The sequence below is a fragment of the Vipera berus genome (assembly GCF_964194415.1).
Source record: "Vipera berus genome assembly, chromosome: Z".
Taxonomy (NCBI): Eukaryota; Metazoa; Chordata; class Lepidosauria; order Squamata; family Viperidae; genus Vipera; species Vipera berus.
Genome location: NC_138205.1, coordinates 1136425 through 1161986, shown reverse-complemented (window position 1 = coordinate 1161986; position 25562 = coordinate 1136425). Strand labels below are relative to the sequence as shown.

The window sequence follows — 25562 nt, the reverse complement described above, 5'->3', positions numbered from 1 at the left end:
TTCCTCTCCACGGGTGGGAACTACAAATCCCATCGCCCCTGCCATGGGTCGGAGCAGACTGCCAGAGTTGGACGGCGCTCAGGGAACCCCAAACTCGAGGACCTGAAATTTGTCCAAGCCAGCATCTTCAACAGCCACCTTTGGTTGTTTTTTTCAGCTACAACTCCTTTCTCCGCCATCATTGTGGGGTGCAAATTCTTGACCACCCCACCCACCCCCTTTCGCCCCACGCCACCCTAACCCTCCCCAAAACATTTGGTTTAAATACAGTAGAGGAAAAAACACAGGATATTAACATTATCCAAGACACTGAAATCCAGAAAGGGGTTGTCTGCTTCTCCGTGACCCCCCCAACTCTCGAGCTGATGGTGGGGAGTCCCTAACAGCCCACAAAATGTGTGGGGGGTGTCTTGCTATTTTAGTGGTTAAGCAACGTAGCACCGGCAACCGTGCCTGGCCAGAACCTTGAAACAGGAATTAAAATACCAGCTCGGAGAGCAAAACTGTCCACAAATTTGGGCCAGAAAGAGGAAAAAAATGGCAAACGTTTGGCCCGACACACCCGAATTTGTTTCGTCCTTGGTTGCCAACAGGACCCACAAACACACAGCGTACATAATCCAGACAGACTCACACACCCAAGGTGTCATCCGAGTGGCTCCCAGCTCAATCGGCTTAAGACTACAATGCCCATCCCTCTCAAGCAGCCCAGCCTATCCCCGGAGGGCTCCACGTTGCGGAAAGCAAGTCCAGCCACATCCCGTGACAGCAAATTAAATAAAAAAAAGAGAACTGTGAAACAACAATTGAGACAGACAGATGTCTCCAGATGTGCTGCTTTTCAAACTTAACAAAAGCATCTGTGCACCAATGAGCTCGGCTCTCTTGTCTTGCGATCGTCTGATACGGGTGCAACAAGGAAGCCTTTGTTAAACCAGAGATGGTTTGTTTTGTTTTTCTTTTAACAAGCAGGGATTATTCTTTTCCTCCACTCTAATTTTTCAGGGGGGGGGGTTCACGCTGCTAATCTAGAATTATTTTTATTCTGCCAAGCGTCCTTTTATTAATTATCCGCCTGGCACATCTGCCTGATAGGCGATTTCTTCACTGTTCCCTCCCAGTCTCTCTGCTTGGAAGTCTGGAGAATCTCTGGGGCACAGACACCCATCTTTGGGAATTACTAATTCCACACCCAAGGAATAAAGCTCTCTCTAAGGCAGTGGTTTTTAAACTTGGCACCTTTAAGAAGTGTGGACTTCAACCCCCAGAATTCCCCAGTTGCCAAGTTTGAAAAACATTGCTTTAGATCAGGGATCTCCAAAGTTGCAGCGTTAAGACTTACGGACTTCGACTCCAAAGATTCCCCATCCAGCCATGTTATCATTTATAAAGGAGACTCTCATTAGAAATCCAGGTCCAGCTAAACTATGTCTGCAGCATACCCCTGATCTACTAATTCCATAATTCTAGGCTGGCTGGAGAATTCTGGAAATTGGAGTCCATACATCTTAAAGGTGCTGAGATTACAGGATGAACCTGCCCAGGTTTATGTGCAAAGTTTTGGTTACACAGTAAGCCATCGTTCTGATTTTTTTGACCAGACCTTAAGACAGCCTTGGTCCCAGCGCCCCCAAAACCTGAGCAGGCACCCCAACTCAGCTGAACACCCCCACCGATCTTCTATGCCAAAAGTTTCCCTGAAAATCACAACTTTTAAACTCGTAACATCAGAACAACTAACTCAACTTTCCCCAACCTCTCCTCCTTCAGAGAGCTGGACTTCAACTCCCATAATCCCCAGCCTGGAGATGGCAGAGACAGTGCACCGGACAGAATCTAACAAGTTTTGTGCAGAAGTGCAAGTCCACAACAGCTTCTGAGAACAGAGGGAACTAGAATAGAGATCCAGTCTTTGGACACATAGAAATTTTCAAGCACATCTGTGCAATGAACAGAGGCAGACCAGGAAAGGAAGATTCCCTAATTGTCAAACCATCGCTGTCAAACCCAAACATACCCACACAAACACACATATACGCATACTCTCTATGCACAAAAAAACACATACATTCCCTCTCTCTCTGTTATGTCAGAACCAGGAAAATTGTCCCTAATTTGAGATGATTTCAACTGCTCTGTCCAACTTCTCCCATCTTCTCGAAATACATAAAATCCTGCAAAAAGCAGAAGAGAAGTTGCTGAAATGCCCAGTGGTCTCATTTTTCAGGAGGTATAGGGAAAGTGGACCACCCACCCCAGTTCTCATCATCTTTCCTCAACTCTGGAGCCAGACTCACAATGAGGAAGCAGGCTCCGAGGAGAATCGCCTTGACCTTCACATCCAGATCAATGGGGAACTGGATCCCAAAGTTGTCCGTGTCGGTGAAGACTTCCTTAAGGAGGCCACTCCACTGCTTACTGATCCGGCCCACCCCGCGGGACTCGTCCCGGGTCTTCACCTGCAGGAAGACAAGGCGGCTGCGTTTGCGTCCCACATGGAACAATTGGCGACCGCGAAAGGACGTCTGCATGTAGCCTCACATCAAACGTACACCATGCTTCCATCTCCACCTGGTGCAGGAATTAGATTTCCAAGTTTGTTTTTAAGATCTTGTGAGAATATTCTAAAGGACATGGAGCTCTTGAGCATGTGCAAAAGGTCCCTCCCCCAAAATTTGAGCCCAAGGTCTGTAAATGTTGTCTCTCTGGGCCTGGATTTCTCAACCTTGGGCATTTTTAAGATGTGTGGACTTCAAAGCTGGCAGGGGAATTCTGGGAGTTGAAGTCCACACATCTTGAGGATTGGTTGACCAACACTATAGTCCTTGAGTTACGAGCCCAAAATTTCTGTTGCTAAGTGAGACATTTGTTAAGTGAATCCGGCTTCCCGATTGACTTTGCTTGTCGGAAGGTCACAAAAGGGGATCACGTGATGCCGGGACGCTGCAACAAGGTAGTTGTCAAGCATCCGAGTTTTGATCACGTGACTGTGGGGTGTGAAAATTGGTCCTTTTTTCAGTGCCGTTGTAACTTTGAATGGTCCACTAAACAAACTATTGTAAGTTGAGGACTGTCTCTATTCTGGTCGTACCTCAAAGCTGACATCCCCGCCACAACTGCAGGCAAAGCAGGGCCCCAAAACCCGGAGCACCGTCTCCTTCTCGACATTCTGGATGGAGAACCTGGGCATGAAGGGATGCCAGGTTTGCACCACGTAGCCGATGGTGGCACCTGGGGGACACTGGACTTCCATCTGTGGGAAGGAAAACTGGTGTCAGAAAAATGGGGTTAAGAGGTTGCCCGAGTCACGTCACAATGCTTGGACAAATAAGTTCTATTGCAACCTAACCGAGGAGAGAGGAGGATTTACACAACAGCACAACAGCCGCATTCGCAAGGGTTCAATCAAGAGTTTCGCTTCAGCTTAGTCTGCCAGGTGAGAGATCAACTGGGGTCCCAAGGAGAAACCATCCAGTTGCTGAGTTCTCTGTAACTGGGTTTCATTCCTTTTTCATAAATCTTGCTAAAGAAAACTTGGGGAATATTTCACTCTAACCAAGTTGGCTGTCAAGAGATTGACAGGACATCCACCCGTCAGGAATACCAGGACAGCTTTAAAAGGACAGAAGGGACCCTTTCTCACACCACCACAGGGCTAATCACCAGGAGATGGTGAGTTCTAGTCCTGTCTTGGGCATGAAAGCCGGCTGGGTGATTTGGCGCTGTCCTGCCAGAGTTCACTATCTCCTGGTGATTGGCCCAAAGTCACCCAACCAGCTTTCATGTCTAAGGTAAAACTAGAACTCACCAGCTCCTAGTGATTGGCCCAAAGTCACACAGCAGGCTTTCGTGTTTAAGGTAAAACTAGATCTCACCAGCTCCTAGTGATTGGCCCAAAGTCACACAGCAGGCTTTCGTGTCTAAGGTAAAACTAGATCTCACCAGTTCCTAGTGATTGGCCCAAAGTCACCCATCTGGCTTTCATAACTAAAGCAGGACTACAACTCACTGTCTCCCAATGAAGCCTGGGTGCATTGCCCACTAGACCAAACTCGCTGCGTTACCTCCTGTAGGCAGCAGGGGAAAAAGCAGCTGACACATTTCAGTGGACGGACAAGACGGATGACTTCACGGCCACTGGGATCGTCCAGCCGCATGGAGAAGCGGCGTAGAGAGCCACAGCAGTTCCTGGTGCAACAGTCGTTCTGCTCTTCCGCATGGAAGATGTGCTGGCCGAGGCTGTTTCGCACCTCGTACTTGTTGTTACCTTCAAAGCCGATGAAAGCTGCAGAGAAAGGGATCAAGGAGAGCAAGACGTGCTCAGTGCAAAATGGGTTATGGGCTTTGCAACAGACTTCAGTGGGGACAGTCAACCGGCCTGAAAGGGAATTGCACAGGGAAGCGAGTGGGGACCCCCCCACACGAGGAGGGGCTCTGAGGGAGCCTAACCCTAACCCTAATTCTCCAACTTTTGGGATGAGGGATGTTAATTGTGCCCAAACTCTGGAAAAGATGTAGAAAAGATCCTTTGCATTTCAGAGAAGCGAATCAACTGTTCAGAATCCCTCTGGAGTGGAGAACATATGGACCCCAGTAAATCAATCAATCACTCAATCTTTTCTTGCTTGCACGAAGATGTCGTGACATGTGCCTAATGTGCTGACCTCGTGTTGCCTGTGGTGTAATTCTTGTGACGTTGTTGCGGCTTGTAACAGCTCCTCCACCCCAGGAGTCGCATAGACTCCTGCCCATTTAGCAGGGATATCCAATCTTAGCAACTTTAAGACCTGAGGACTTCAGCTCCCAGAATTCCCCAGCCAGCTCTTTTTTATTTTCACTTTGCTGAAGGCAAGATATATTATGTTTACCGCATACCCACCGTCTATTAAGAAAGTTACCGCATCGAAAATTCTGATCGTCAAGCCACCTTTATTCTTGTCCTATCCATGCTGAATTCTAGTAAACCCTGGATGGCTGGGGAATTCTGGGAGCTGAAGTCCACAAGTCTTAAAGTAGTCACATTTGGAGACCCCTAATATATAGAATCTGGCAGACCACTGGGAATTGACAATTCTTCAGCATTGTTTTTCCTAGTTTTTTTTTAAATTAACTTTATAGCAAGGGTGTCCAGCCCTGGCCCATTTAATAAAACGTGTGGACTTCAACTCCCAGAATTCCTCAGCTAGCAAGAGTTCACCAGAATTCAGCATGGGTAGGAGAAGAAGAAATATGGCTATGCTACTTTATCCCATTGTTTGATTGGGTAACTTTCTTAATAGGTAGCGGAAATGCAGCAGAGTTAATGTATTGTTATTATTATTATTATTATTATTATTATTATTATTATTATTATTATTAATAATAATAATAATAATAATAATATGAAATACCGCGACCTGGCCATCGAAACTGCGCGATTATGGATGAAACGTGTAACAGTGATGCCCACTGTCATCGGGGCACTGGGAACGATGTCCAAAAACTTTGCAAAATACATCAAGAAATTGCAGCTTCCTGCAATAACTCCAGCAAAGCTACAGAAAACTGGGCTACTCGGAACATCTTACATTTTAAGGAGGTACCTGGTTGATAGCTGGGATGCTGGCAGCAAGCCGTGTCGACCATTAGTGCCGGTCAATTTGAGTGTTCAGTTGACTGAGTTTCATATTTTATGCATAAAAGTTTTATAATAATAATAATTGCTTTGATACCATACCTTCTACAAGTTCCACCTTTTGATGGATCAAAATTTGGTCTACCTGAATGGGCAGCAAAGGAGCACAGTCAGAGAGAGTGATCAGCAATGCAAACCAGCAGAGATTTTGTGAAAAAATAAAAGCCAGCCATGCCACTTTAAGACCGGTGGACTTCAACTCCCATTTTCCATTCCATTCCATTCCATTCTGTTCTACTCTATTCTATTATTGTTCTATTCTATTATTATTCTATTCTATTCTATTCTTATTCTATTCTACTATTCTATTCTATTCTAATTTTTATTCTATTCTATATTTTATTATTCTATTCTATTCCATTCTACTCTACTCTATTCTATTCTACTCAGAATTGTAGGACTTGAACCCAGAGCTTTGCAAGCAAAGCCACCTCAACAGCCCGTTCCTTGAGGCCTGCCATCTCAAATCGAGATTTTCACGTTTGCACTGACAAACAGAGGAATCGTACTTTTGACCTCACGCTCTGTATCACACCTGGAAGGCGTGTGCCCACCCCCTTCCGCAAGCACCCGGGCCTGGGTCTTACCTGGGTCAGGTACTCCAAGCCAGGAGGGATGCTAGCCGACACAGGCAGGTAAGGGGTGATGGCGGCATGGTGATCGCTGGGCTGGGGGTGCTGTGGGGAAGCGGAGTGGTCCCCGTATCCCCGGGGGGGTGGCTGGGGTGCAGCCACGTAGCCGGGCCCAGGGCTAGCGGCAGGATAGACGCTGAACCCAGGGGTGGGGGCAGAAGGCCCAGCGGGCGGTTGGGGCACGACGGGGTAAGCAGGGAATCCTGGCTGTGGCACATGGTACCCTGTAAAAAAAAAAGGACAAAAGAAGAAGCAAGGCCGAAACTGACACCACACCTTTAAGCAAAGGAGGTGGCCCTGCCCTACCTACCTGCAAACAAGTGGCAGTTAAACAGATTTAGCAGACTTGGAAAGGGACCTCGGAGGTCATCTAGTCCAACCCCCTGCTGAAGCGGGAGACCTGGCCTATAACCGTTCAGGACAAATAGCTATCTAATCTCTTCTTAAAAACCTCCCGGGATGGAGCACCCACAACTTCCGGAGGCACTTTCCAAAGCGCACAGATGCAGGATGGGAAATGTAGTCCTGGAGGGAAGGAGGGGGGGTCCTTTCTACCCTGAACAATCCAGGAAGGGGGAGGGGCGAAGGATAGATTTCTGCTCCCAAAGCAACTCCCCCCCCCAAAAGAAGCCCAGGTGAGATTCTGTTTACAGATAATCCTCGACTTATGACCGCAGTTGAGCCCAAAATGTTGCTAAGCGAGACAGACATAAAGTGAGTTGTGCCCCATTTTACGACCTTTCTCGCCACTGTTGTTAAGTGAATCAACACAATTTTTTAAGTGAGCGACACAGTTCTTAAGCGAATCCGGCTTCCCCCACTGATTTTCCTTGTCAAAAGGTCGCAAATGGGGGATCAACGTGACCCCGGGACACCGTGACCGTCATAAAAGTGAGTCGTCAGCTGCCAGGTTTCCGAATTTTTTTATGTACTGAGACCGTATAAGATGCTGCCACGACGTCTGAGCGTGAAAAAGGGTCACCGGTCCAGTTTTTCAACGCCCTCGTAAATGTCGGTCGCTAAATGGACCGTCCTGTAGACTTCCCTCTACAGCCGCGCATCTCGCACTCAGGACTCCAGGAGGCCATCCAAGTTTATTTCATGCTGTTTGTTCAGCAAGTTTACAAAGCCACCCAAATTCACAGCTAGGCGACTCCGGGCAGCTTGCAAAAAAAATATCCAACGTGGGATTAAAAACTGCAAAAAAAAAAAAAAAAGGTCAGGGTCTCCTTTAGTTGGGGTGGGTACATCAGAGAAGGGGAGGGGCTGGCTCAGCCTTTCTCTCCCCCCCCCCGCCTCCCTCACCCCCCCCCAACCTGCCCAGGTGCATTCCAGCCACGCCCTCCCCACCAGCTTTGCCTGAAGCAACTGCAAAGACAGCAAGGGGAGTGCCCACATCGTTGTCATGGCAACCTTCAGTTTCTCTGGGGATCCACCTCTTCTGGGCACACACACAGATTTAATCAGAATAGAGCTGGAGGGGACCTTGGAGGTCATCTAGTCCAACCCCCTGCTTAAGCTTAAGCTTAAAGGTAAAGGTTCCCCCGCACACACGTGCTAGTCGTTTCCGACTCTAGGGGCCGGTGCTCATCTCCGTTTCAAAGCCAAAGAGCCGGCGCTTGTCCGAGGACGTCTCCATGGTCATGTGGCCGGCATGACTAGACGCCAAAGGCGCACGGAACGCTGTTACCTTCCCACTGTAGTGGTCCCTATTTTTCTACTTGCATTTTTACGTGCTTTCGAACTGCTAGGTTGGCAGAAGCTGGGACGCATAACAGGCGCTCACTCTGTTATGCGGCACTCGGGATTCGACCCGCCAAACTGCCGACCTTCTGATCGACAAGCTCAGCGTCCTAACCCACTGAGCCACCGCGTCCCTTTGTTTAAGCTTAAGGAGACCCTATACCATTTCAGGCAAGTGGTTGCCCAATCAGGAAGGAAGGGAGGGAGGGAGGGAGGGAGGGAGGGAGGGAGGGAGGAAGGAAGGAAGGAAGGAAGGAAGGAAGGAAGGAAGGAAGGAAGGAAGGAAGGAAGGAAGGAAGGAAGACAAAATAGCAGAATAATAAAGTTGGAAGGGACCTTGGAGGTCTTCTAGTCCAGCCCTCTGCTCAAGCAGGAGACCCTATACAATTAGTGGCTGTCCAATCTCTTCTTAAAAAAACCTCCATTGATGGAGCACCCACAACTTCTAGAGGCAAGCTGTTCCACTGGTTAATTGCTCTCACTGTTAGAAAGTTTCTCCTTAATTCCAGGTTGCTTCTCTCTTTGGTTAGTCTCCGTAAGTTGCTTCTTGTCCCGCCTTCAGGTGCTTTGGAGAATAGCTTGACTCCCTCTTCTTTGGGGCAGCCCCTCAGATATTGGAAACCTGCTATCATATCACCCCTATTTCTGCTTTTCTTTACACTGGCCAGACCCAAGTCCCGCAGCCGTTCTTCGTATGTTTTGGTCTCCAGGCCTTGGATCCTCTGAGTTGCTCTTCTCTGCACTTTTTCCAAACTCTCGACGTCTTCTTTGTGATACGGTGACCAAAAATGGCTGCGGTGTTCCAGGTGCGGCCTCACTAGGGTTTTACAAAGCGGTACTAATACATCGCGTGATCTTGATTCTATGCCGCTTTTTATACAACCCAGGATTGTGTTAGCTTTTTCGGCTGCTGCCGCACACGGCTGGCTCACCTCTAAGGGATCATCCACCAGGACTCCGAGGTCCCTCTCACCGTTGCTGTTTTTTGAGCCAGGTTTCACTGGCTCAAAAACAGGTGCAGCTCAATACTTGCATTCCCCCTCCGGGCTTTCTGGAAACGGGTGGGTATCGTGACTCCCATCATCCCCGTCTTACTGTCCGGAAAAGACAACCAGAAGGCAACAATTTCTAGCAAGTTGCCATCAAAGGCCCAATTTAACACGATGCTGAGGTTGATCCCATCGTTCAGTTGCTGCCAGTAGGGCAGCTGTAGCAATTAAAAAACTGCACCTGTTGGAAAGCTAAAAAGCAATTAAAATAATTTTTTTAAAAAAGAAAATGAAAAATGAACAAGTTGGCTAGCCTTTCTGGCTGATTCACAAAGATGGTGCTTCCAGTGATGTCACAGCTCTTTTCAAGTGGGGTGACTCAGTCTTCCCCACCGAGAAGATGCAAAACTGAAATTTTATTTCTCAGAAGTATTATTGAAGACGTGGAGACATTCATCTCCGTTCAAGCTCCCCGTGTTTTTCCTGTTTTGACAACCCTCCGGCTCCATCCATTTTCAGGAAGTGTAAATTTAGTTTGTCAGAATGACAAACTGTTATATTGGAGTTTCGTTGCTCTTCTGCCCTGCCACCTGTTGCTGCAAATGAGAAGTAAAATAAAAATAAATTTGTACTATTTGCAAAGAATAAAGAAAGAGAAGGCGTGGGCAATTGGCTCAAAGATAATTGATACAGAGAATTTTCCTGCTAGCAAATGATCAGGAAATTCACCGGTTTGGACCCTTTTCGTTCTAAAGCAGGACTTTTGTCTTGTGGCAAGGAGTTCCGAAGTCTGTCTCTGGAGCCTATTGAGATTTTATTTTTATTATTTTTCCCTCTGCCCCAATTCTTTCACTACTCAAGTTTTACCCAGATTCCTCCCTGGTTTTAAATCAGGGGTCTTCAAACTTGGCCCTTTGATGACTTGTGGACTTCAACTCCCAGAATTCCTCAGCTAGTCCACAAGTCTTAAAGTGGCACGGCTGGCTGGGGAATTCTGGGAGTTCAAGTCCACCGGTCTTAAAGTGGCACGGCTGGCTGGGGAATTCTGGGAGGTGAAGTCCACCAGTCATCAAAGGGCCAAGTTTGAAGACCCCTGTTTTTAAATCCTGAGGATGATGGCCAGGTTTGTAGGAAGGGCATTTCTGAAAACCTTGACGACTTTAAAGATGTATGGACTTCAACTCCCAGAATTCCTCAGCCAGCTTAGCTTAGCTAGCTGGGGAATTCTGGGAGTTGAAGTCCACAGATCTTAAAAAGTTGCCGAGATTGAAAAAGAAGTGGTGCCTTATTCCCCTCACGGATTGTGACATGGAAAACGTGCAGCTTTTAGGAATGTACCAGTTGGAGGGAAGGAAAAAAATCACAGCCAAAGGAGGGAAAAAAAAAACAAATTTACTAATCCCATCTGCGGTTCCAAAGATCCAGCCCGAACTGACATTTCCAAAGAGAACAAACTTTTCAAAACCAAAATAACAACTGGCTCAAAATCAGCTCAGGCCACCGTGACTGAGGCAGAAATTTCTTTCTTTTTTTTTTTCTTTTCCAAATCCCCGTTTGGACGTTCGAATCCCGGACCCATTGCACAATGCAAATTAGAACCCCGGGAAGTCCTCGGTTTACAACGGTTCATTTAGTGACCTTAAAAAAAAGTGACTTATGACCGTTTCCCACACTTACGATCTGCGTGGTCACGTGATCAAAATTCAGAGGCTCGGGCGACGGGCTCGTATTTACGACGGTCGCCATTTGGCAACCTGACAAGCCAAAGTCAACAGATTCACTTAAGAACGGAAGAGATTTCCTTAACAACCCGGGCACCAATTGTAAAACCGGATGCAGTTCACTTAAGAACCATGTGATTCACTAAACAACGGAAAAGATTTTTTGCTTAACCACCCTGGGAACAATTGTTACTTGTCAAATGAATGTTCCGGTTCCGACTGTGGTCATAATTCGAGGACTATCTATAAATGTCACTAAGCGGAAAATGCTCGAAAGAAACGCACTTAGTTGAAATGCTGAGAAGTCACAACAGCACAGAATAACGGAGCTGGAAGGGACCTTGGAGGTCATCTAGTCCAACCCCCTGCTCAGGCAGAAAACCCTCTACCATTTCAGACAAAGGGCCGTCCAGTTTTGGAGCATCCGCAACTTCTGGAGGCAAGGAGTTCCACTGGTTAATTGTTCTCCCTGTCAGGAAATTGAAGCGCCCTTCTCTCTCGTCCCCTTAAGCGGCCATCGCACAGAGCCGAAGTAAGAGAAAAAAGGCAAACCTGGAGCTGCCATGATCCCCAACTTCAGAGAGGCAATTCAAGATCAGCGCCGACCTCCGATTCCCATCTGCAGGATCCCTGCAAGGGGGCGAAGAGAAGCTGCCTGTGCTTTTCACTGGAGATCTGGTGTGAAACAGCGCCTTCCTTTAAGAAAAAAGAAAAAAAATGGGGTGGGGGGCTTAGCACTTCTGAGGAGGTTTTAAGGGGGTGCAGCATACACCCTGCACCGTCTAGGACAGGGTTGTCCAAGCTCGGCTACTTTAAGACTGGTGGACTTCAACTCCCAGAATTCCCCCAGCCAGTGGCTGTGCTTGTGGCTACCACTGCTAGGGATTCTGGGAACTGAGGTCCACACCTCTAGAAGGGAGGGAGTGTAAAGAGCCTTGGTTTAGGGCAGGGGTCTTCAAACTTGGCCCTTTGATGACTTGTGGACTTCAACTCCCAGAATTCCTCAGCCGCTGGCTGAGGAATTCTGGGAGTTGAAGTCCACAAGACATCAAAGGGCCAAGTTTGAAGACCCCTGGTTTAGGGTCTGAAGATATGTGGACTTCAACCCCCAGAATTCCCAGCAGCAGCCATGCTTGTTGCTACCACTGCTAGGGATTCTGGGAACTGAAGTCCACACCTCCGGAAGGCACAGCCAGGTGCGGCCAGTAAATTACAGGCAGTCCTTGACTTACAGACAATTCGTTTAGTGACTGTTCGAAGTTACAATGGCCCTGGGGGAAAAAAAGGAACTTAGGACCCTTTTTCGCACTTACGTCCGTCGCAGCATCCCCACGATCAAAATTCAGACACCGGGCAACTGGTTCTTATTTATGACGGGTCGCAGTGTCCCCGGGGTCCCCTCGACCCCCTTTTGTGACCTTCTGCCAAGCAAAGTCCACGAGGGAAGCCCGATTCATTTAACAACCAATTTACTAACTGAACAACTGCAGTGATTCACTTAACGGCCGTGGGCAAGGGAGGTCGTAAAACAGGGCAAAGGCCATTCAACAAATGTTTAGCCACAGGACTTGTGGGCTGAAAAGGACCGCCTGTACTGATTTATCCACCTCTCCTCCTCCTCCGAGACTCTACGAGGCTCTGCTGCAGCCCTTGGCTGAGCAGCATGGGAGCTGGAGTCCCACCCCTTGGGAAAGAGCTGGGCTCCGCAGGCAGGGCCCACACGCATTGCAGCAAGCCTCTGCTGGATACAAACACACACTCCCACTCCCCCTCCCACACTTTTCCTGGACCAAGTCAGCTGATAGGCCTGCTCCAAGCCAACATCTTCTCCCCCCACCCCCGCACACGCCCCCCCCTCCAAAGCTGGCCTTGTTCTGAATTTCTACCAATCTGCAGCACAGCCAAGGATGGGAGGGGGGGGGAAAGGAAGGAAGTGGGTGGAAGCCAACCACACCGAGAATAAAACCAACGGGGCCGGGGGTGGCTCGGCCGGCAATGCCACCGGTAAAGCCTCCCCAGGCTGATGGCCGAAGGGAAGGGGTTCCCCTCCGCACCGTCCTGAAAGACGGGGGCGCCCCCCCCCAAAAAAAGCAAACACCAAGCCGAAGAGGGTCTGCGCCCTGACTCCCTTCTAGGGAAGCGCAGCCAGGGCGCCGATTCGAATCCCGCCGCGCCGGGAAGAGGAGCTCAAAGGCAAGGAGCAGAACCAAGGCAAAACCGTCCCTTTCGCTCCAAACCTGCTTTCCAGCCGGGCAGAGGCGGCCGTCCGAAGGAGGGGAGAGCCCTTTTACAGCAAGGACGGAGTCACACGTGATCGACGTGAAACTGGATCCCCCTCTTCCCAGGCGCTCCCGGCTCCAAGCGGCTGCCGGGGGCGGAGAGGGAAGGAAGGGGGGAGGAGGAGGAGGAGAACAGCCCTCTGCAGCCGCTCACGGGCCTTCTTCCCCAACCGGGCGCCCCCCGCTAGATGCCGCCAGGCAATCCCGCCGGTGCGCGAAGGATGGGAGGATCCCGGGCGTCGGGCCGATGATCTAACCGCTAAGCCACGCTCCCTCTTGCTCTGGGCTCCGGCTCCCAGCTTTCCACCAGCCTTGCCCAAACCTCGCCCTGCCGCCCGCGGGGCTTTGGAAACACACACACACACACACACACACACACACACACACACACACAGTGCTGCTTTTGCTGAAAACAGACACAGACACACACACACACAATGGATACCCTCCCCTCCGGGACTGGGGGCGGGAATCGATTGCTGGCCGAAAAGGGCCTGGCGCGGAATGGCTTCTCCCACCCCCCCACCCACCCCCCATGCCAGCAGCCCCCGAAAAAAAAGGGGGGGTTGCCCAGAAAGGAAGGGATTCGTTTGTTTCCCAAGCAAAAAGGCGCAGCGTATTTTCCAGCCTCGCTCCGCCCGGATGGCAAGAATGTTGCCGAGTTTTGTCAGCTGAAAAACTTAAGTCGGCATCCTAAACAAGTCGAAGTGGCTTTTTTTCTGCGTTTGCTCTGTCTGGAGCCTGGATCCCAGGTCCTTTGACCCCCGGCCCTTCCCCGCCGGCAAGGAGGGCGCAACACGGGGGGGAGGGGAAGGGAGGGAGGGAAACACAAAAGACACAAAAGAGGTAGGAGGGAAAGAGAGAGAGGGAAGGAAAAAGGGAGGGAGGGAGGGAAAATAGACAAGCGGGTGGAAGGAAAGAGAAAAACAGGAAAGGAGGGAAGGGAGGAAAAACGGGAGGGAGGGAGGAGAAATAGAAAAGAGGAAAGGAATGAAAGGAAAGAGAGAAAGGTAGGAAAGGAGAGAGAGAGAGAGAGGGAAGGAAAGAGAAGGAAGGGGGAAATAGAGGGAGGGAGGGGGGGAGGGAGGGAGGGAGCCCACATCCCAAGTAAGAAAGGAATGGAAGGAAAGATAGAAAAGAGGGAGGAGGGAGGGGGAAGGGAAAAAGGGAGAGGAAGGAAGGAAGGAAGGAAGGAAGGAAGGAAGGAAGGAAGGAAGGAAGGAAGGGGGAGAGGGAGGCAGCCCACTTCCCAAGTAAGAAAGGAATGGAAGGAAAGATAGAAAAGAGGGAGGAGGGAGGGGGAAGGGAAAAAGGGAGAGGAAGGAAGGAAGGAAGGAAGGAAGGAAGGAAGGAAGGAAGGAAGGAAGGAAGGAAGGAAGGGGGAGAGGGAGGCAGCCCACATCCCAAGTAAGAAAGGAATGGAAGGAAAGATAGAAAAGAGGGAGGAGGGAGGGGGAAGGGAAAAAGGGAGAGGAAGGAAGGAAGGAAGGAAGGAAGGAAGGAAGGAAGGAAGGAAGGAAGGAAGGAAGGAAGGAAGGAAGGGGGAGAGGGAGGCAGCCCACTTCCCAACGGGAAAACGGAAGAAACCAGCCCAACGCGCAGCTGGCGGTATTCCACAGAATTCCTCGCCAGGCGGAACCCCAAAGCAGAGAGGCCGAGGAAATGACCCGAAGGGGCTCCGCCTTTCGGGCGGAGTAGGAGCGGGCCCGGCTGGCAACGTCTCGGGGTCCGGATGCCAAGGGGGGCGGGGGGGCGGGCAATGAACGACCACCACCCCCCCGTTTCGGAAGCCTTCCGGGGCGGGGGGGGGGCTTGACTCAGCCTGCGCGGTTTGCAAGCGGCGGCTCGTGGCCCCGAGCAACTCCGCCTTCTGGGTCCCGCGATCCCTGCCCTGCTCCACCCCGGCAAGGTAGGCCAGTCGGGGGAGGAGGGGGGAGCCTAAAGGGAGAGGGGAGATCGGGGCCGCAAAGCCGGAGGCAACGGCTTTCCCAGTCGCCCCCGGGACCACCCCGCCCATCATGGCCGGGGATGATGGGAGGGAGCTGCGCAGCCTCCGGAAAAGCGAACCGGCGGACGGGCGCTTGCGGACGGGGGCCCAAGCGACCCCCTGGCGGGGAAGGAGAGGAGGGGAGGGGGCCCGCGACCCTCGGCCTTGGGTCCCCTCTCCAGGACCCCCCCTCCCTTACCGCTCCCCGCCCCTCCCGTTACCTGCAGGCCGGAGGAAGGCGAGCGCACCCCCCCCCTCCGCCGGTGCGAGGCAGGCACACTCCCGGGGGCGCGGAGTGCGCGGCCCGGCCGGTTTTTGTTCTGCTTGGGGGGGGGGCGGAGCGAGAGACATGTGGGGAGGGGCCGCGAGGGCGGGTTAAACCCCTTGCGGGGGTTGCGGGCTCCCGCATTCGCCCGGCCTCTTGTTGGCAAGCCCGCCCGGTTGAAGCACCGCCTGCAGGCAGAAGAGGCCAGACCCGGGTCTGCTGCACGTCGGGATGGGGCTCCCTGTTTCCCCTTGTCTGTCCTTCCCGCAGGCGGCCGGCCTCGCCCGGCCTGGCTTTTGTGCCAGCCTCCCCTGCGGCATCCTTGCAGAGGGCTTTCACTACAATGCCCATCAGTCCCATCGCAAAACCGGGTCTAGGGGCTTTCGCCCCCCCCCGCCCCAAGTTCTTTCTTCGGCCTGAAGCGGTGTCTTGAAGCCTTTGAAGACCAAGAATGTTGTGGGAACTCATGGGCCAGGTTTGCAGTTGAACGTGGGAACTCTTGAACACAACTCCCCAGGCTCAGACAGGAGCCGAAAGTCTGAGCTATGTGGGGGGCCGGTGAAAGCGCCCTTTAAATAAATTTGATTGGCGTGGCTAGCCCGTGTGTGACTTTGGCAACTATATACAATTGCTTAATAAATAACGTTAATACAAAATGTGTAGGTAATCCTCCATCTACAGCCAAAACTTCCACTCCTAAGAAGAACATTTGTTAACTGAATTTTGCCCCCTTTTTACCAGCTTTCTTGCCACAGTTGTTAAGTGAATCACTGCAGCGGGTAAGGTGGTAACCCGGTCGTTAAGTGGATCTGGCTTCCCTATTGACATGGTTTCTCTCGCCAAAGAGGATCACGTGACTCTGGGACTCTGCAACCGTGATAAATATGAGTCTGTTGCCAAGTGTCCAAATTTTGATCCTATCACCACGGGGATGCTGCAACGGTCGTAAGTGTGAAAAACGGTCCTCAAGTCACTTTGTAACTTGGAGCAGTCACTAAATGAATCTGTAAGTTGAGGACTGCTTGTATTAATAATATGAATAGAATAGGATAGAATAGAATAATAAAATTAGAATAGAATAGAATATAGAAAATAGAATAGAATAATAAAATATAGAACAGAATTACAGAATGGAGTATAGAATATAGAATAGAATAGAATAATAAAATTAGAATAGAATAGAATATAGAAAATAGAATAATAAAATATAGAATAGAATTACAGAATGGAGTATAGAATATAGAATAGAATAGAATAGAATAGAATAATAAAATTAGAATAGAATAGAATATAGAAAATAGAATAGAATAATAAAATATAGAATAGAATTACAGAATGGAGTATAGAATATAGAATAGAATAGAATAGAATAGAATAGAATAGAATAGAATAGAATAGAATAGAATAGAATAGAATAGAATAGAATCTGGAAGGGAACTTGGAGGTCATCTAGCCCAACCCCCTGCTCAGGCAGGAAACCGTATACCATTTCATACAAATAGCTGTCCAGTCTCTTCTTAAAAACTTCCAGTGATGGAGCGCTCACAATTTCTGGAGGCAAGTTGTTCCACTGGTTAATTGTTCTCACTGTCAGGAAGCTTCTCCTTAGCTCCAGGTTGCTTCTCTCCTTGATCAGCTTCCAACCATTGTTTCTCATCCTGCCCTCTGGTGCTTTGGAGAATAGCGTGACCCCTTCCTCTTTTTTGGGGCAGCCCCTCAAATACTGGAATACTGCTAATATGAAGGAGAAGAGGAGGAGGAGAAGAGGAGGAGGAGGAGGAGGAGGAAGATAAATGAAGAGCTGCTTTTCTCCACCATGTCTTCCTCAATCTACCCCCCCCTCCCAACCTCTATCTAACCCGGGGTGTGCCATCTTGGCCACTAGAAGACCTCTGGACTTCAACTCCCAGAATTCCCCAGCCAGCATGGGGAAGTCTCGAAGTGGCAAAGGTTGGACGCCCCTAATCTAATCTCTTTGACTCCACTTCGGGGTTAAAGGACAGAGTGGTTGGATACAAAAGAAATAAAAATTTTTAAAAAATAAAGATACTGGACAGCCACTTGTCTGAAATGGTAAAGGACCCCCCCCCAAGATCCCTTCCCACTCGGATTCTGATCGACTGATTACAATAAAATAAACATATCGCTTTTTTTTAGGCCCCAATGCTAGAATCCGCCCTGTCCTTTCAGGTTGCAGAAACTCGGGAGGGAGGGAGGGAGGGAGGGAAAGACGGGGTGCCCTTAAAACACCCCAAAACTGCCCCTGTTGCAGGCCCACAAAGGGCCCCTCCTTTATTGCGTCACACCTGGAAATGCCAATTTTTGCCCTCTTAACCTCTCAATTCTCCAGCTTTTTCAATTCACCTACACAAGTTGACTTGATGTCCCTCTTCAAGTGAACCCCAAAAATTCAATCTTGGGGGTGGTTATCCTTCTCTCCCTCTGCCCAGACAGCGAGGCCGGCTGGTTTTCAAGGATTGTGCACGCATGTCCCAAATTGGGTTTTTCAGTCTCGCAACATTTCCTAGAAAATGTCGTTTGCCAACGGTCGTAAGCCTTTCTCTCTCTCTCTTTCCCTATGACTCAGACTCAAAAATGTCAAAACTTTTGACACATTTGGGGAACTTTTCATCGGGGCTTTCAACTCAACGGCGTTTCGTGTTTTTAACTAGATCACATTCGGCGTTTGCGCGTCAGCGTTTTGGGTGACCCTGATTTTTTGTTTTTATGGGAGGTTTTTTACGCAACGTTTTAAATATACCGTATATACTTGAGTATAAGCCGAATTTTTCAGCCCACTTTTTGGGCTGAAAAATTCCACTTCGGCTTATACTCCAGTCAACAAAAAAACTTACCGAGGACTTGTGCGCGGCCGAGGCTTTGGTGCTTCCGGGATCGCGCGCACCTCTCCCAAGCCACCGCCATCCGGAGACCTGCCGAAGTTTGGGGAGGTTTGGGGAGGTGCGCGCGCACCTCCCCAAACCTCCCCAAACGTCGGCAGGTCTCCGGACCTCCGCGCCTTGCCTGCCTGCTTCTTTCCGCAGCGGAAAGAAGCAGGCAGGCAGGGCGCGGAGGAACGGAGACCTGCCGACGTTTGGGGAGGTTTGGGGAGGTGCGCGCGCACCTCCCCAAACTTCGGCAGGTCTCCGGACGGCGGCGGCTTGGGAGAGGTGCGCGCGATCCTGGAAGCACCGAAGCCTCGGCCGCGCGCAAGTCCTCGGTAAGCTCCGGGCGGTCACTTGCTTCGCGTCTCCTGAGGGAAGGGGGGGCGACTGGAGCGGGCGTGTTTCCTCGCCTGCTGGGCGCCGCGATTTGCCCGGGGAACGCGCGGGCCCCGAATGGCAGCGTGGAGCGAGGAAGCGGACAGCCAGGGCTTCCCCGAGAGCTGCGGCCACACAGGGTATTCCTGTGTATTCAGGCTTGCAAAATGGCGGATCGAGCTTCTGCTGGCGGCAGAGGCTTGCAGAACGGCGGATCGGCTTATACTCGAGTCAATAACTTTTTCCAGTTTTTGGGGGTGAAATTGGGGGTCTCGGCTTATACTCGAGTCGGCTTATACTCAAGTATATACGGTAAGCTTTTTTTTTTCTTCTCCTGGATGTTTGGTATAGTTTTTGTTTTGGGATTTTAAGACTTGCCAGCCGCCCAGTCTGAGTCTCTCGGTTGAGTTGGATGGCTATAGAAATTAAACAAATAAGTAAATGAATAAATAATATTGTCGCAGGGCCCATAGTTGGTGTTTTATTCTGAAGTTACTTTGGCCACGTTCCACTGTTATCTGCGGTCACCAGAGAGGGCCACCTCCTACCTACTCCATACTGGAATCGCTGAGCTGTTGGACTATGATATGGAATAGTAGACTCCTACGGCTGGAAGGAACCTTGCGGGGTTGCAACAGGGGTCATCTAGTCCAACCCCCAGGGGCCCAAAACTGGAGTCCCCATTCCATTCCGGACAAATGATTGTCCAATCTTTTCTTGAGACAGACAGACAGATAGATATAGATGATAAGATACATGATAGAGAGAGAGAGACAGAGAGACAGACAGATGGATAAAGATATATAGATAGGCACATACAGATATATCGAAAGGTAGATATAGAGACAGAAAGACATATATAGAGATATAGACAGGCATATAGAGATATAGACAGATATAGACATAGACAGAAAGATCAATAGATATAGACAGACATAGACAGAGATAGAGATAGACAGACATAGAGACAAGACAGACAGACAAGACATGATGGATGGAAAACAGACAGATGGATCATAGAATCCTAGGGCTGGAAAGGCCTTTGGAGGTCTTCTAGTCCAGCCTCCAGGGGCCCAAAGCAGGCAGGCAGGCAGACAGACAGACATATAGGATGAGAGAGAGATGATACAGACACAAACACAAAAACATATATAATGGATGAGAGAGAATGAGAGACAGGATGATAAACAGAGAGAAAGATATGACAGACAGATGGACATGATGGAAGATAAGCTAGAGAGAGAGACGAAAAGATGGATGGATGGAAGATACACATGGGTCATAGAATCCTAGGGCTGGGAGGGACCCTGGAGGTCTTCTAGTCCAACCCCTTTCCCAAGGCAGGAGACCTTATATTATTTTGGACCAATGGCTCTCCAATCTTTTCTTGAAAACCTCGAATGATGGGGGGGCAACTTGTTCTTCTGTCCATCAAACCTTAGCCAGCATATCCCAAACCCCACATCCTTTGACCTCGGGTGTAATCCAAGCGGCTTAAGCCCCCGCTCCAGGCTTTCCCTTGAGGTGGGGGAAGCCAAGACAGAGCTCCCCCAGTACCCCTGCCCCCTTGCCCTGGGTGTCCCCCACTCAACCAGGGACTGCCCGAGTCTCCCCCAAGAAGACATGGCTCGAAGGAGTACAATCAAGTCCGTTTATTAAAATCACAAGGAAAGTTGCATGATTCTGTCCATTCGCGCAAAGCCGACAGCCTTGGCATAAGCTCCTTCCCATCACAAATCGGGAGCCGTTGTTAACAGGGGTCTTCCAACTTGGCAACTTTAAGACGGGTGGACTTCAACTCCTGAGGAATTCTGGGAGTTGAAGTCCACCCGTCTTAAAGGTGCCAAGTTGGAAGACCCCTGCATTATAGTATTAATTTATCATTTAAAAAAAGAGAGAAGATTCAGCCCCTTCAGAATTTAAGTTTTAAATTAAATTTAAATTTCAGTGCAAGTTGCGGGGAGATCCCCACTGCTTTGGTCCGAGGCCCCTCCTGACCCCCCCCCAAAAAAATGAACATCAGCAGAGGAAAACTCCGGTTTGCCCAGCCCTGGGGGCCACACACAGGCTGGCGAGGGGACGTCAGGGCACCAAGGCCAGCCAGCCAAGGATGAGGAGGCCCCCGCCATAGGGTGCCACCTGAGTGAAGGACGGCTGGCCAGTCAGCGCATGATAATAAAAGGGCCCGCAGAAGAGTCCCAGGCCGGACGACAGGACGCTGCCAGCCTGCAGGAGACCAAGAACAAAGACGGCTTTAAGGTCGGCCCCTCCCTACAAACCACAGATGCCCCTTCCGGTGCCAAGCCGGGAGACGCCCGGGGTCCGGCTGCCCCGTCTGGGCTGACGTGGAGAAACGGCACCCAGAAACCGAAGGAGGCTCCAGGGCAGGGTTGGTCAGCTCTGGCCAGCAGGAGAGGTGGACTTCAACTCCCAGAATCCCACAGTCATTATGATTGTTATTGTCATTGATATAATCGCTAGTGTAGGATTGAGAACGTGAGCGAGGAGTAAACATATGTACGCAGTCCGTGTAATTTGTAAGTAAAACTTCTATGGGGCTAGCTTGGGTAACTGGAAGAGGGGTGGACTTCAACTCCCAGAATTCCAGTCACTACTACTACTACTACTTCTCCTTCTCCTCCTCCTCATAACTACTATTAGTGTATGAAAGGGGTGGACTTCTACTCCCAGAATTCCAGTCATTACTACTACTCCTCCTCCTTCTCCTCCCCCTCATCATCATCATCATCACTACTATTTAGTGTATGAAAGAGGGGTGGACTTCTAGTCCCAGAATTCCACAGTAATTATATTATTATCATCATCATTTAGTGTATGATGATAGTATGACAGGAGAAAAGTAAACATATATATGCAGTCTACATAATTATAAGTAAAACTTCCAAAGAGCTGGGCCACTTGGAAGGATCTGGACTTCAACTCCCAGAATTCTGGGCGTTCACCGATCTTAAAAGGTGCCAGGACTCAAAAAACGCTGCCCCAGAAGATGGGGGTGGGGGGTGGGGGAGCTTTCCCATGCACATGACAGCCCAGGGACCTGACTGCACTGGGAGAGAGATTTCCAGAAAGGGGAGGGGGGAAAAACACCTGAATTGCCCCCACCCCTCCAAGAATTAGCGGGGCGAAATCCTGGAGGGGTTGGGAGGGGGAGGGTCAAAACAGGCCAGAGGGTGGGTCTCCCTGGAGGACCAAAGCCCCGCCCCCAACTTGCAAGAGCTGCGTCTGCAGCAGGGGTCTTCAAACTTGGCCCTTTCCTTTGATGACTTGTGGACTTCAACTCCCAGAATTCCTCAGCCAGCGTGTCTGGCTGAGGAATTCTGGGAGTTGAAGTCCACAAGGCATCAAAGGGGAAAGTTTGAAGAGCCCTGGTCTGGAGGAACCTGGGTGTGGGGGGGGGAAGCAGGTTGGGGGCGGGGTTGGGACGCCCCCTCCCCAAATACCTACCAGCATGGGGTAGCGGCAGTGGGGCACCGCCAGGAGTGCCAGGCTGTGTAGGAAGTGGTACTTATTGGCTGTGCCGTACAGCTGCAAGAGAAGCATCACACCGTGGGGGCCTGCACGACCCCCACCCCCCCTAGGACCCCTCCCCAGGACCCCCCCCAGCCGCCACTCCCAGAGCGGGCAGGAACAGCCGCGTGGTTGCTGGCAGGACCACAGTGAGAATCCCGCCGCGATATCCAGCTGGCTCCCTCGGGGTGGGGGTGATTGGAAGGTCTTTTTTTCGGGGCGGGGGGGGTCTTTTACCTCTTTCAGGTACTCTGGCTGTTCCCGGGGGTGGAAGCCTGGAAGAAGAGCAGCGGGACCCGGTTATTGCGGGGGGGGGGGAAAGGACGGGGGCTTGGAAAGACCACCGCCCGCTTTGGGGCCGCCCCGTCCAGCGAGACCCCCCCGGCTTCCCCTTGCTGGCACGGGGGCTGCCGGCTTCAGACCAGCGCGGGGTCTCTTCGCTCCGCCAAGAGGGGTGCGGCGGGGGGGGAACCCCGACGGCTCGGTGGCCGGTTCAGACCCCCTCCCCGTCGGGGACGACCCCAGGGGTGGCATTCTGCCAATGGGGGGTGGGCTGCACGCGGTGAGGTCACCCCTGCGTGACGTCACGCCCCCCCAAAGGCTGGGGCAGGGGTCTGCCCGAGGGGCGCCACTAAGCGGCCCCTTCGTCTTAAAACGAGCAGCCCCTCCCCAAAATTGCTCGGCCCTCCCGGACGCTGCAAAGGAAGCGAAGCCCGCAATCGGACTCCCCTCCAGGCGTCTAACAGAGACCCCCACCCCACGAAGACCCCTCCCCAAATTGCAGCCGGCTTTTCTTTCTCCAAGCGGCCACGCCGGCTGGTTCCGGGCTCCAGCCAGCCCCGTCGTGCCCAGGTCCTCCCGGCCGCCCCCCCCCCGCGCTCACCGTGAGCCCCATAAGCGGCCGCCCCCACCGCGGCCGCCCCGCTCAGCGCCCCTAGGCGGCGGAAAAAAGTAGCCGCGGCCGCCATGCTCCGCTGGCTCTTCGAACGCTTCCGACTAGGCGCGTCTCAGCCAATCGGGCTGCGCGGAGCCTCTTTCATATGCAAGCCACGCCCATCCAACGGGTCCAGCCAGCCAATCGGCGCTTGCTACCGCTTTCCCTTTGGGGGGAGCCCGCTATAAGGAAGGGAAACCGAGCCCGGCCGTCATCCAATAGGAAATGAGTTCCCTTCCTTCTCCCGTTTCTTTTTTTTTTGTGTGTCCTCCAGTCCGATTCGCCTACTGCGAGGTTGGACTTGAGGACGTCAATCAGGGCACGGGAGCCAATCCCGTGAAGCAGGAGGGAGGGCGCAGTTGCGGCACTTGGCGGCGTGGTGCATGAAAGCAGGCTGGCTTATTCTGCCATTTACGGTAGCGCCCCTGCAATGGCGCCCTCTGTTGGAAGAGAGGGAAAAAACCCTTGGCCTTTTCCCAGTGGTGCCCTTTCCTTCTCTGGAGAAGCAGGAGGCTGGACTAGAAGACCTCCAAGGTCCCTTCCAGCTCTATTCTATTCTATTCTATTCTATTCTATTCTATTCTATTCTATTCTATTCTATTCTATTCTATTCTATTCTTCTATTCTATTCTATCCTTTCACGTGAAGTCACGCAGTCCGACGTTAGCCTCCCCCCCATTCCTTTTCCCCCCACCATTTCTGCACGTTCTTCCATGAAAACTGCACGTGGAAGCATCCGTGTATCTCTTAATCGACTAGTCTGGTTACGACCGCGGTCTACCGAGCTGCAGTGACCGGCTCGGACCGCCAGGGGGCAGCAGGGATGCTGTGCAACGCGGGGGAGAGGAGGGGGGCGGGTGGCAGGGCGTCTCCATCTTGGACCACAGCTGCCCTGATGTTCCAGCCCGGTCTTCCCCAACATGGCGCCCTCCGGGACGTTGGACCTTCCGTGACCATCACCTTCCCACCCGCGCGGCCCAGACTCGCGTGCAGAAACCTGTCACGTGGGAACGCGGCCCTGTGTCGCTGCGCAACCAGGGAAAGACACTGCCCATTGGATACCCACCGTGAAGCTTTGGAGGGGGGGCGATGGTGTGATAGTCCCCCCTCCCCCCCTACCGCGCAACGGCCGAGTCCTCCAACTTCCATCGGGGCTCGGGATTCCCACGCTGGCAGGAACCTGCCCGAAATACAATACCCCCCCCCCAATCGCCGCTGGCTTTCTCGTCCCCCTCCCATTGGGAAGCTCTGAGTTGGCTTCTGAAACCTCGGCACCCACGCAAAAGCTGACACGCATGTCCACGCAGATGGGGCACGGCCGTGGGAAGTTCCCCTGCACCCCCCCCTCTCCCCGGGCAGGGTGCCAAAACCAGCGTATCGCCGCCGAGAGGGCTTGCCTTCGTGCCAGGCTTTCTGCCACCCACCCGCCAAGCCCATTCGGGGGTCTGGTGGGACTTTGGAGGGGGGGGCAGCTTCCCTAGAGTCGCTCTGAAGCGGACTGGGGGGGGGGACGTCGAGCCTTTCCGTCCGCACCCCGACGATCAGCTTCGAGTCTGGGTTGCGCTTTTCCATCCGACCCCCTCCGCCCTCGCCCCCCCCCACCCAATCTACTACCTCTGGCCGTGCCGCAGCTCTCCGTGCGCTGCGAGCACGTGCAGAGTGCTTCCCGCGATCCGAGGGGCGGGAGGGGGAGGGGGGACAGCCCGGGTGCCTCGCCCTCCCCCTTCTCGGGGCGAGAACCCCTCTGGTGGGTCCGAGCGGGGCTCCAAAGAAACAAGCGTGTCGCCTTATATCCACCCCACCCCCACCCCGGAAAAAAAAAGTCCAGCCGATGCGCTGCGCGGCTGCTCCACCCTCGCCCTCCTTGTTCGAGACCCCCGTGGCTTCCCGGCTGGGCTCCGAAGCCCCTTCCCCTTGTGGTGGTGGTGGTGGTGGCGGCGGGGAGAGACCAGAGCAGACCCCCTCCGGGCCCCCCCTCCCCAAAGGACAGAAGATGCGCTGCGCGGTGTGCCCCCATCCTCCTCTTCCTCCATCAGCTTGCCCGGCCGCGACCCTCCAGGCTTCCCCATCCCCCCACCCCCCTTCAGCTGCGGCTTCGAGCTTGGCAAGTGAGCGGGCAGCGATGACGTGCCCCCGCTCTGGCTTCGCCCCTCCGCCGCCCCCCCGCCCCCCAAACCCGGAGCGCGCATCCGCTGCCTGCGCTGCCTGCGCCTGGCGCAGCCTGGAAAGCGGAGCGAGCGGCTATTTTTAGCAGCCACCAGGCGGGAGGGGAGGGGAGGGAGGGTGGGCTGCCTCCCTGCGACGCCCACCGCATCCCCGACGCCCTTTCCCGCATCTCTGCAGCTCCCTTTCTTCCCCCCCCGCCCCTCCCACGCACGTATGGGCCGGGCAGAAACCCCCCCTCCACACAGACACACGCACACCCACGGCGCAACTCCGCCGGCTGGATTGAGTGGACGAAGCCCCCTGCCCCAATTGCACGCGCCCAGAGAGGGGATTGGGGACCCCCCCATTTGGGACACAAACACACCCGCACACACACGGAAGAAG

At 52.2% G+C, this 25562-nt stretch overlaps 2 protein-coding genes across 4 annotated transcripts; both read right to left on the bottom strand.

Moving 5' to 3' along the window:
- Nucleotides 1-263: 263 nt before the first annotated feature.
- On the bottom strand, nt 264-15302 carry LOC308677003 (phospholipid scramblase 2-like). 2 transcript variants are annotated; one of them, XM_081343105.1, is made up of 8 exons: nt 15247-15302; nt 11312-11455; nt 6262-6530; nt 5717-5759; nt 4065-4285; nt 3092-3253; nt 2298-2459; nt 264-2174 (listed from the first exon to the last, which is right to left on the bottom strand). In XM_081343105.1, exons 2-8 carry the CDS (start codon nt 11322-11324, stop codon nt 2127-2129), a joined length of 918 nt encoding a protein of 305 aa, XP_081199231.1. In that variant the 5' UTR covers nt 11325-11455; nt 15247-15302; the 3' UTR covers nt 264-2126. The 2 variants fall into 2 exon arrangements, with proteins under 2 accessions (XP_081199231.1, XP_081199230.1); XM_081343104.1 differs by lacking the exon at nt 15247-15302 and having other exon boundaries at nt 11312-11560.
- Nucleotides 15303-20574: 5272 nt separating this feature from the next.
- LOC308677007 (transmembrane protein 256 homolog) lies at nt 20575-23054 on the bottom strand. 2 transcript variants are annotated; one of them, XM_081343110.1, is made up of 4 exons: nt 22962-23054; nt 22316-22353; nt 22016-22096; nt 20575-20776 (listed from the first exon to the last, which is right to left on the bottom strand). In XM_081343110.1, the coding sequence occupies exons 1-4, from the start codon at nt 23044-23046 to the stop codon at nt 20633-20635; spliced, it is 348 nt and encodes a 115-aa protein (XP_081199236.1). In that variant the 5' UTR covers nt 23047-23054; the 3' UTR covers nt 20575-20632. The 2 variants fall into 2 exon arrangements, with proteins under 2 accessions (XP_081199236.1, XP_081199235.1); XM_081343109.1 differs by having other exon boundaries at nt 22016-22353.
- Nucleotides 23055-25562: the final 2508 nt, after the last annotated feature.

Bases quoted from the DNA above. Each gene is read 5' to 3' on its own strand.
- LOC308677003 (XM_081343105.1), bottom strand. The intron at 2,460-3,091 runs GTACGACCAGAA...GTCTTCCTGCAG, and splicing joins GCGGGGATGTCAGCTTTGAG to GTGAAGACCCGGGACGAGTC. The intron at 2,175-2,297 runs GTGAGTCTGGCT...TGCTTTTTGCAG, and splicing joins TCGGAGCCTGCTTCCTCATT to GATTTTATGTATTTCGAGAA.
- LOC308677007 (XM_081343109.1), bottom strand. From the start codon at position 23,046: ATGGCGGCCGCGGCTACTTTTTTCCGCCGCCTAGGGGCGCTGAGCGGG. The intron at 22,354-22,961 runs GTGAGCGCGGGG...CTCTTCTTCCAG, and splicing joins GGCCGCTTATGGGGCTCACG to GCTTCCACCCCCGGGAACAG. The intron at 20,777-22,015 runs GTAGGTATTTGG...GGTCTCCTGCAG, and splicing joins ACTGCCGCTACCCCATGCTG to GCTGGCAGCGTCCTGTCGTC.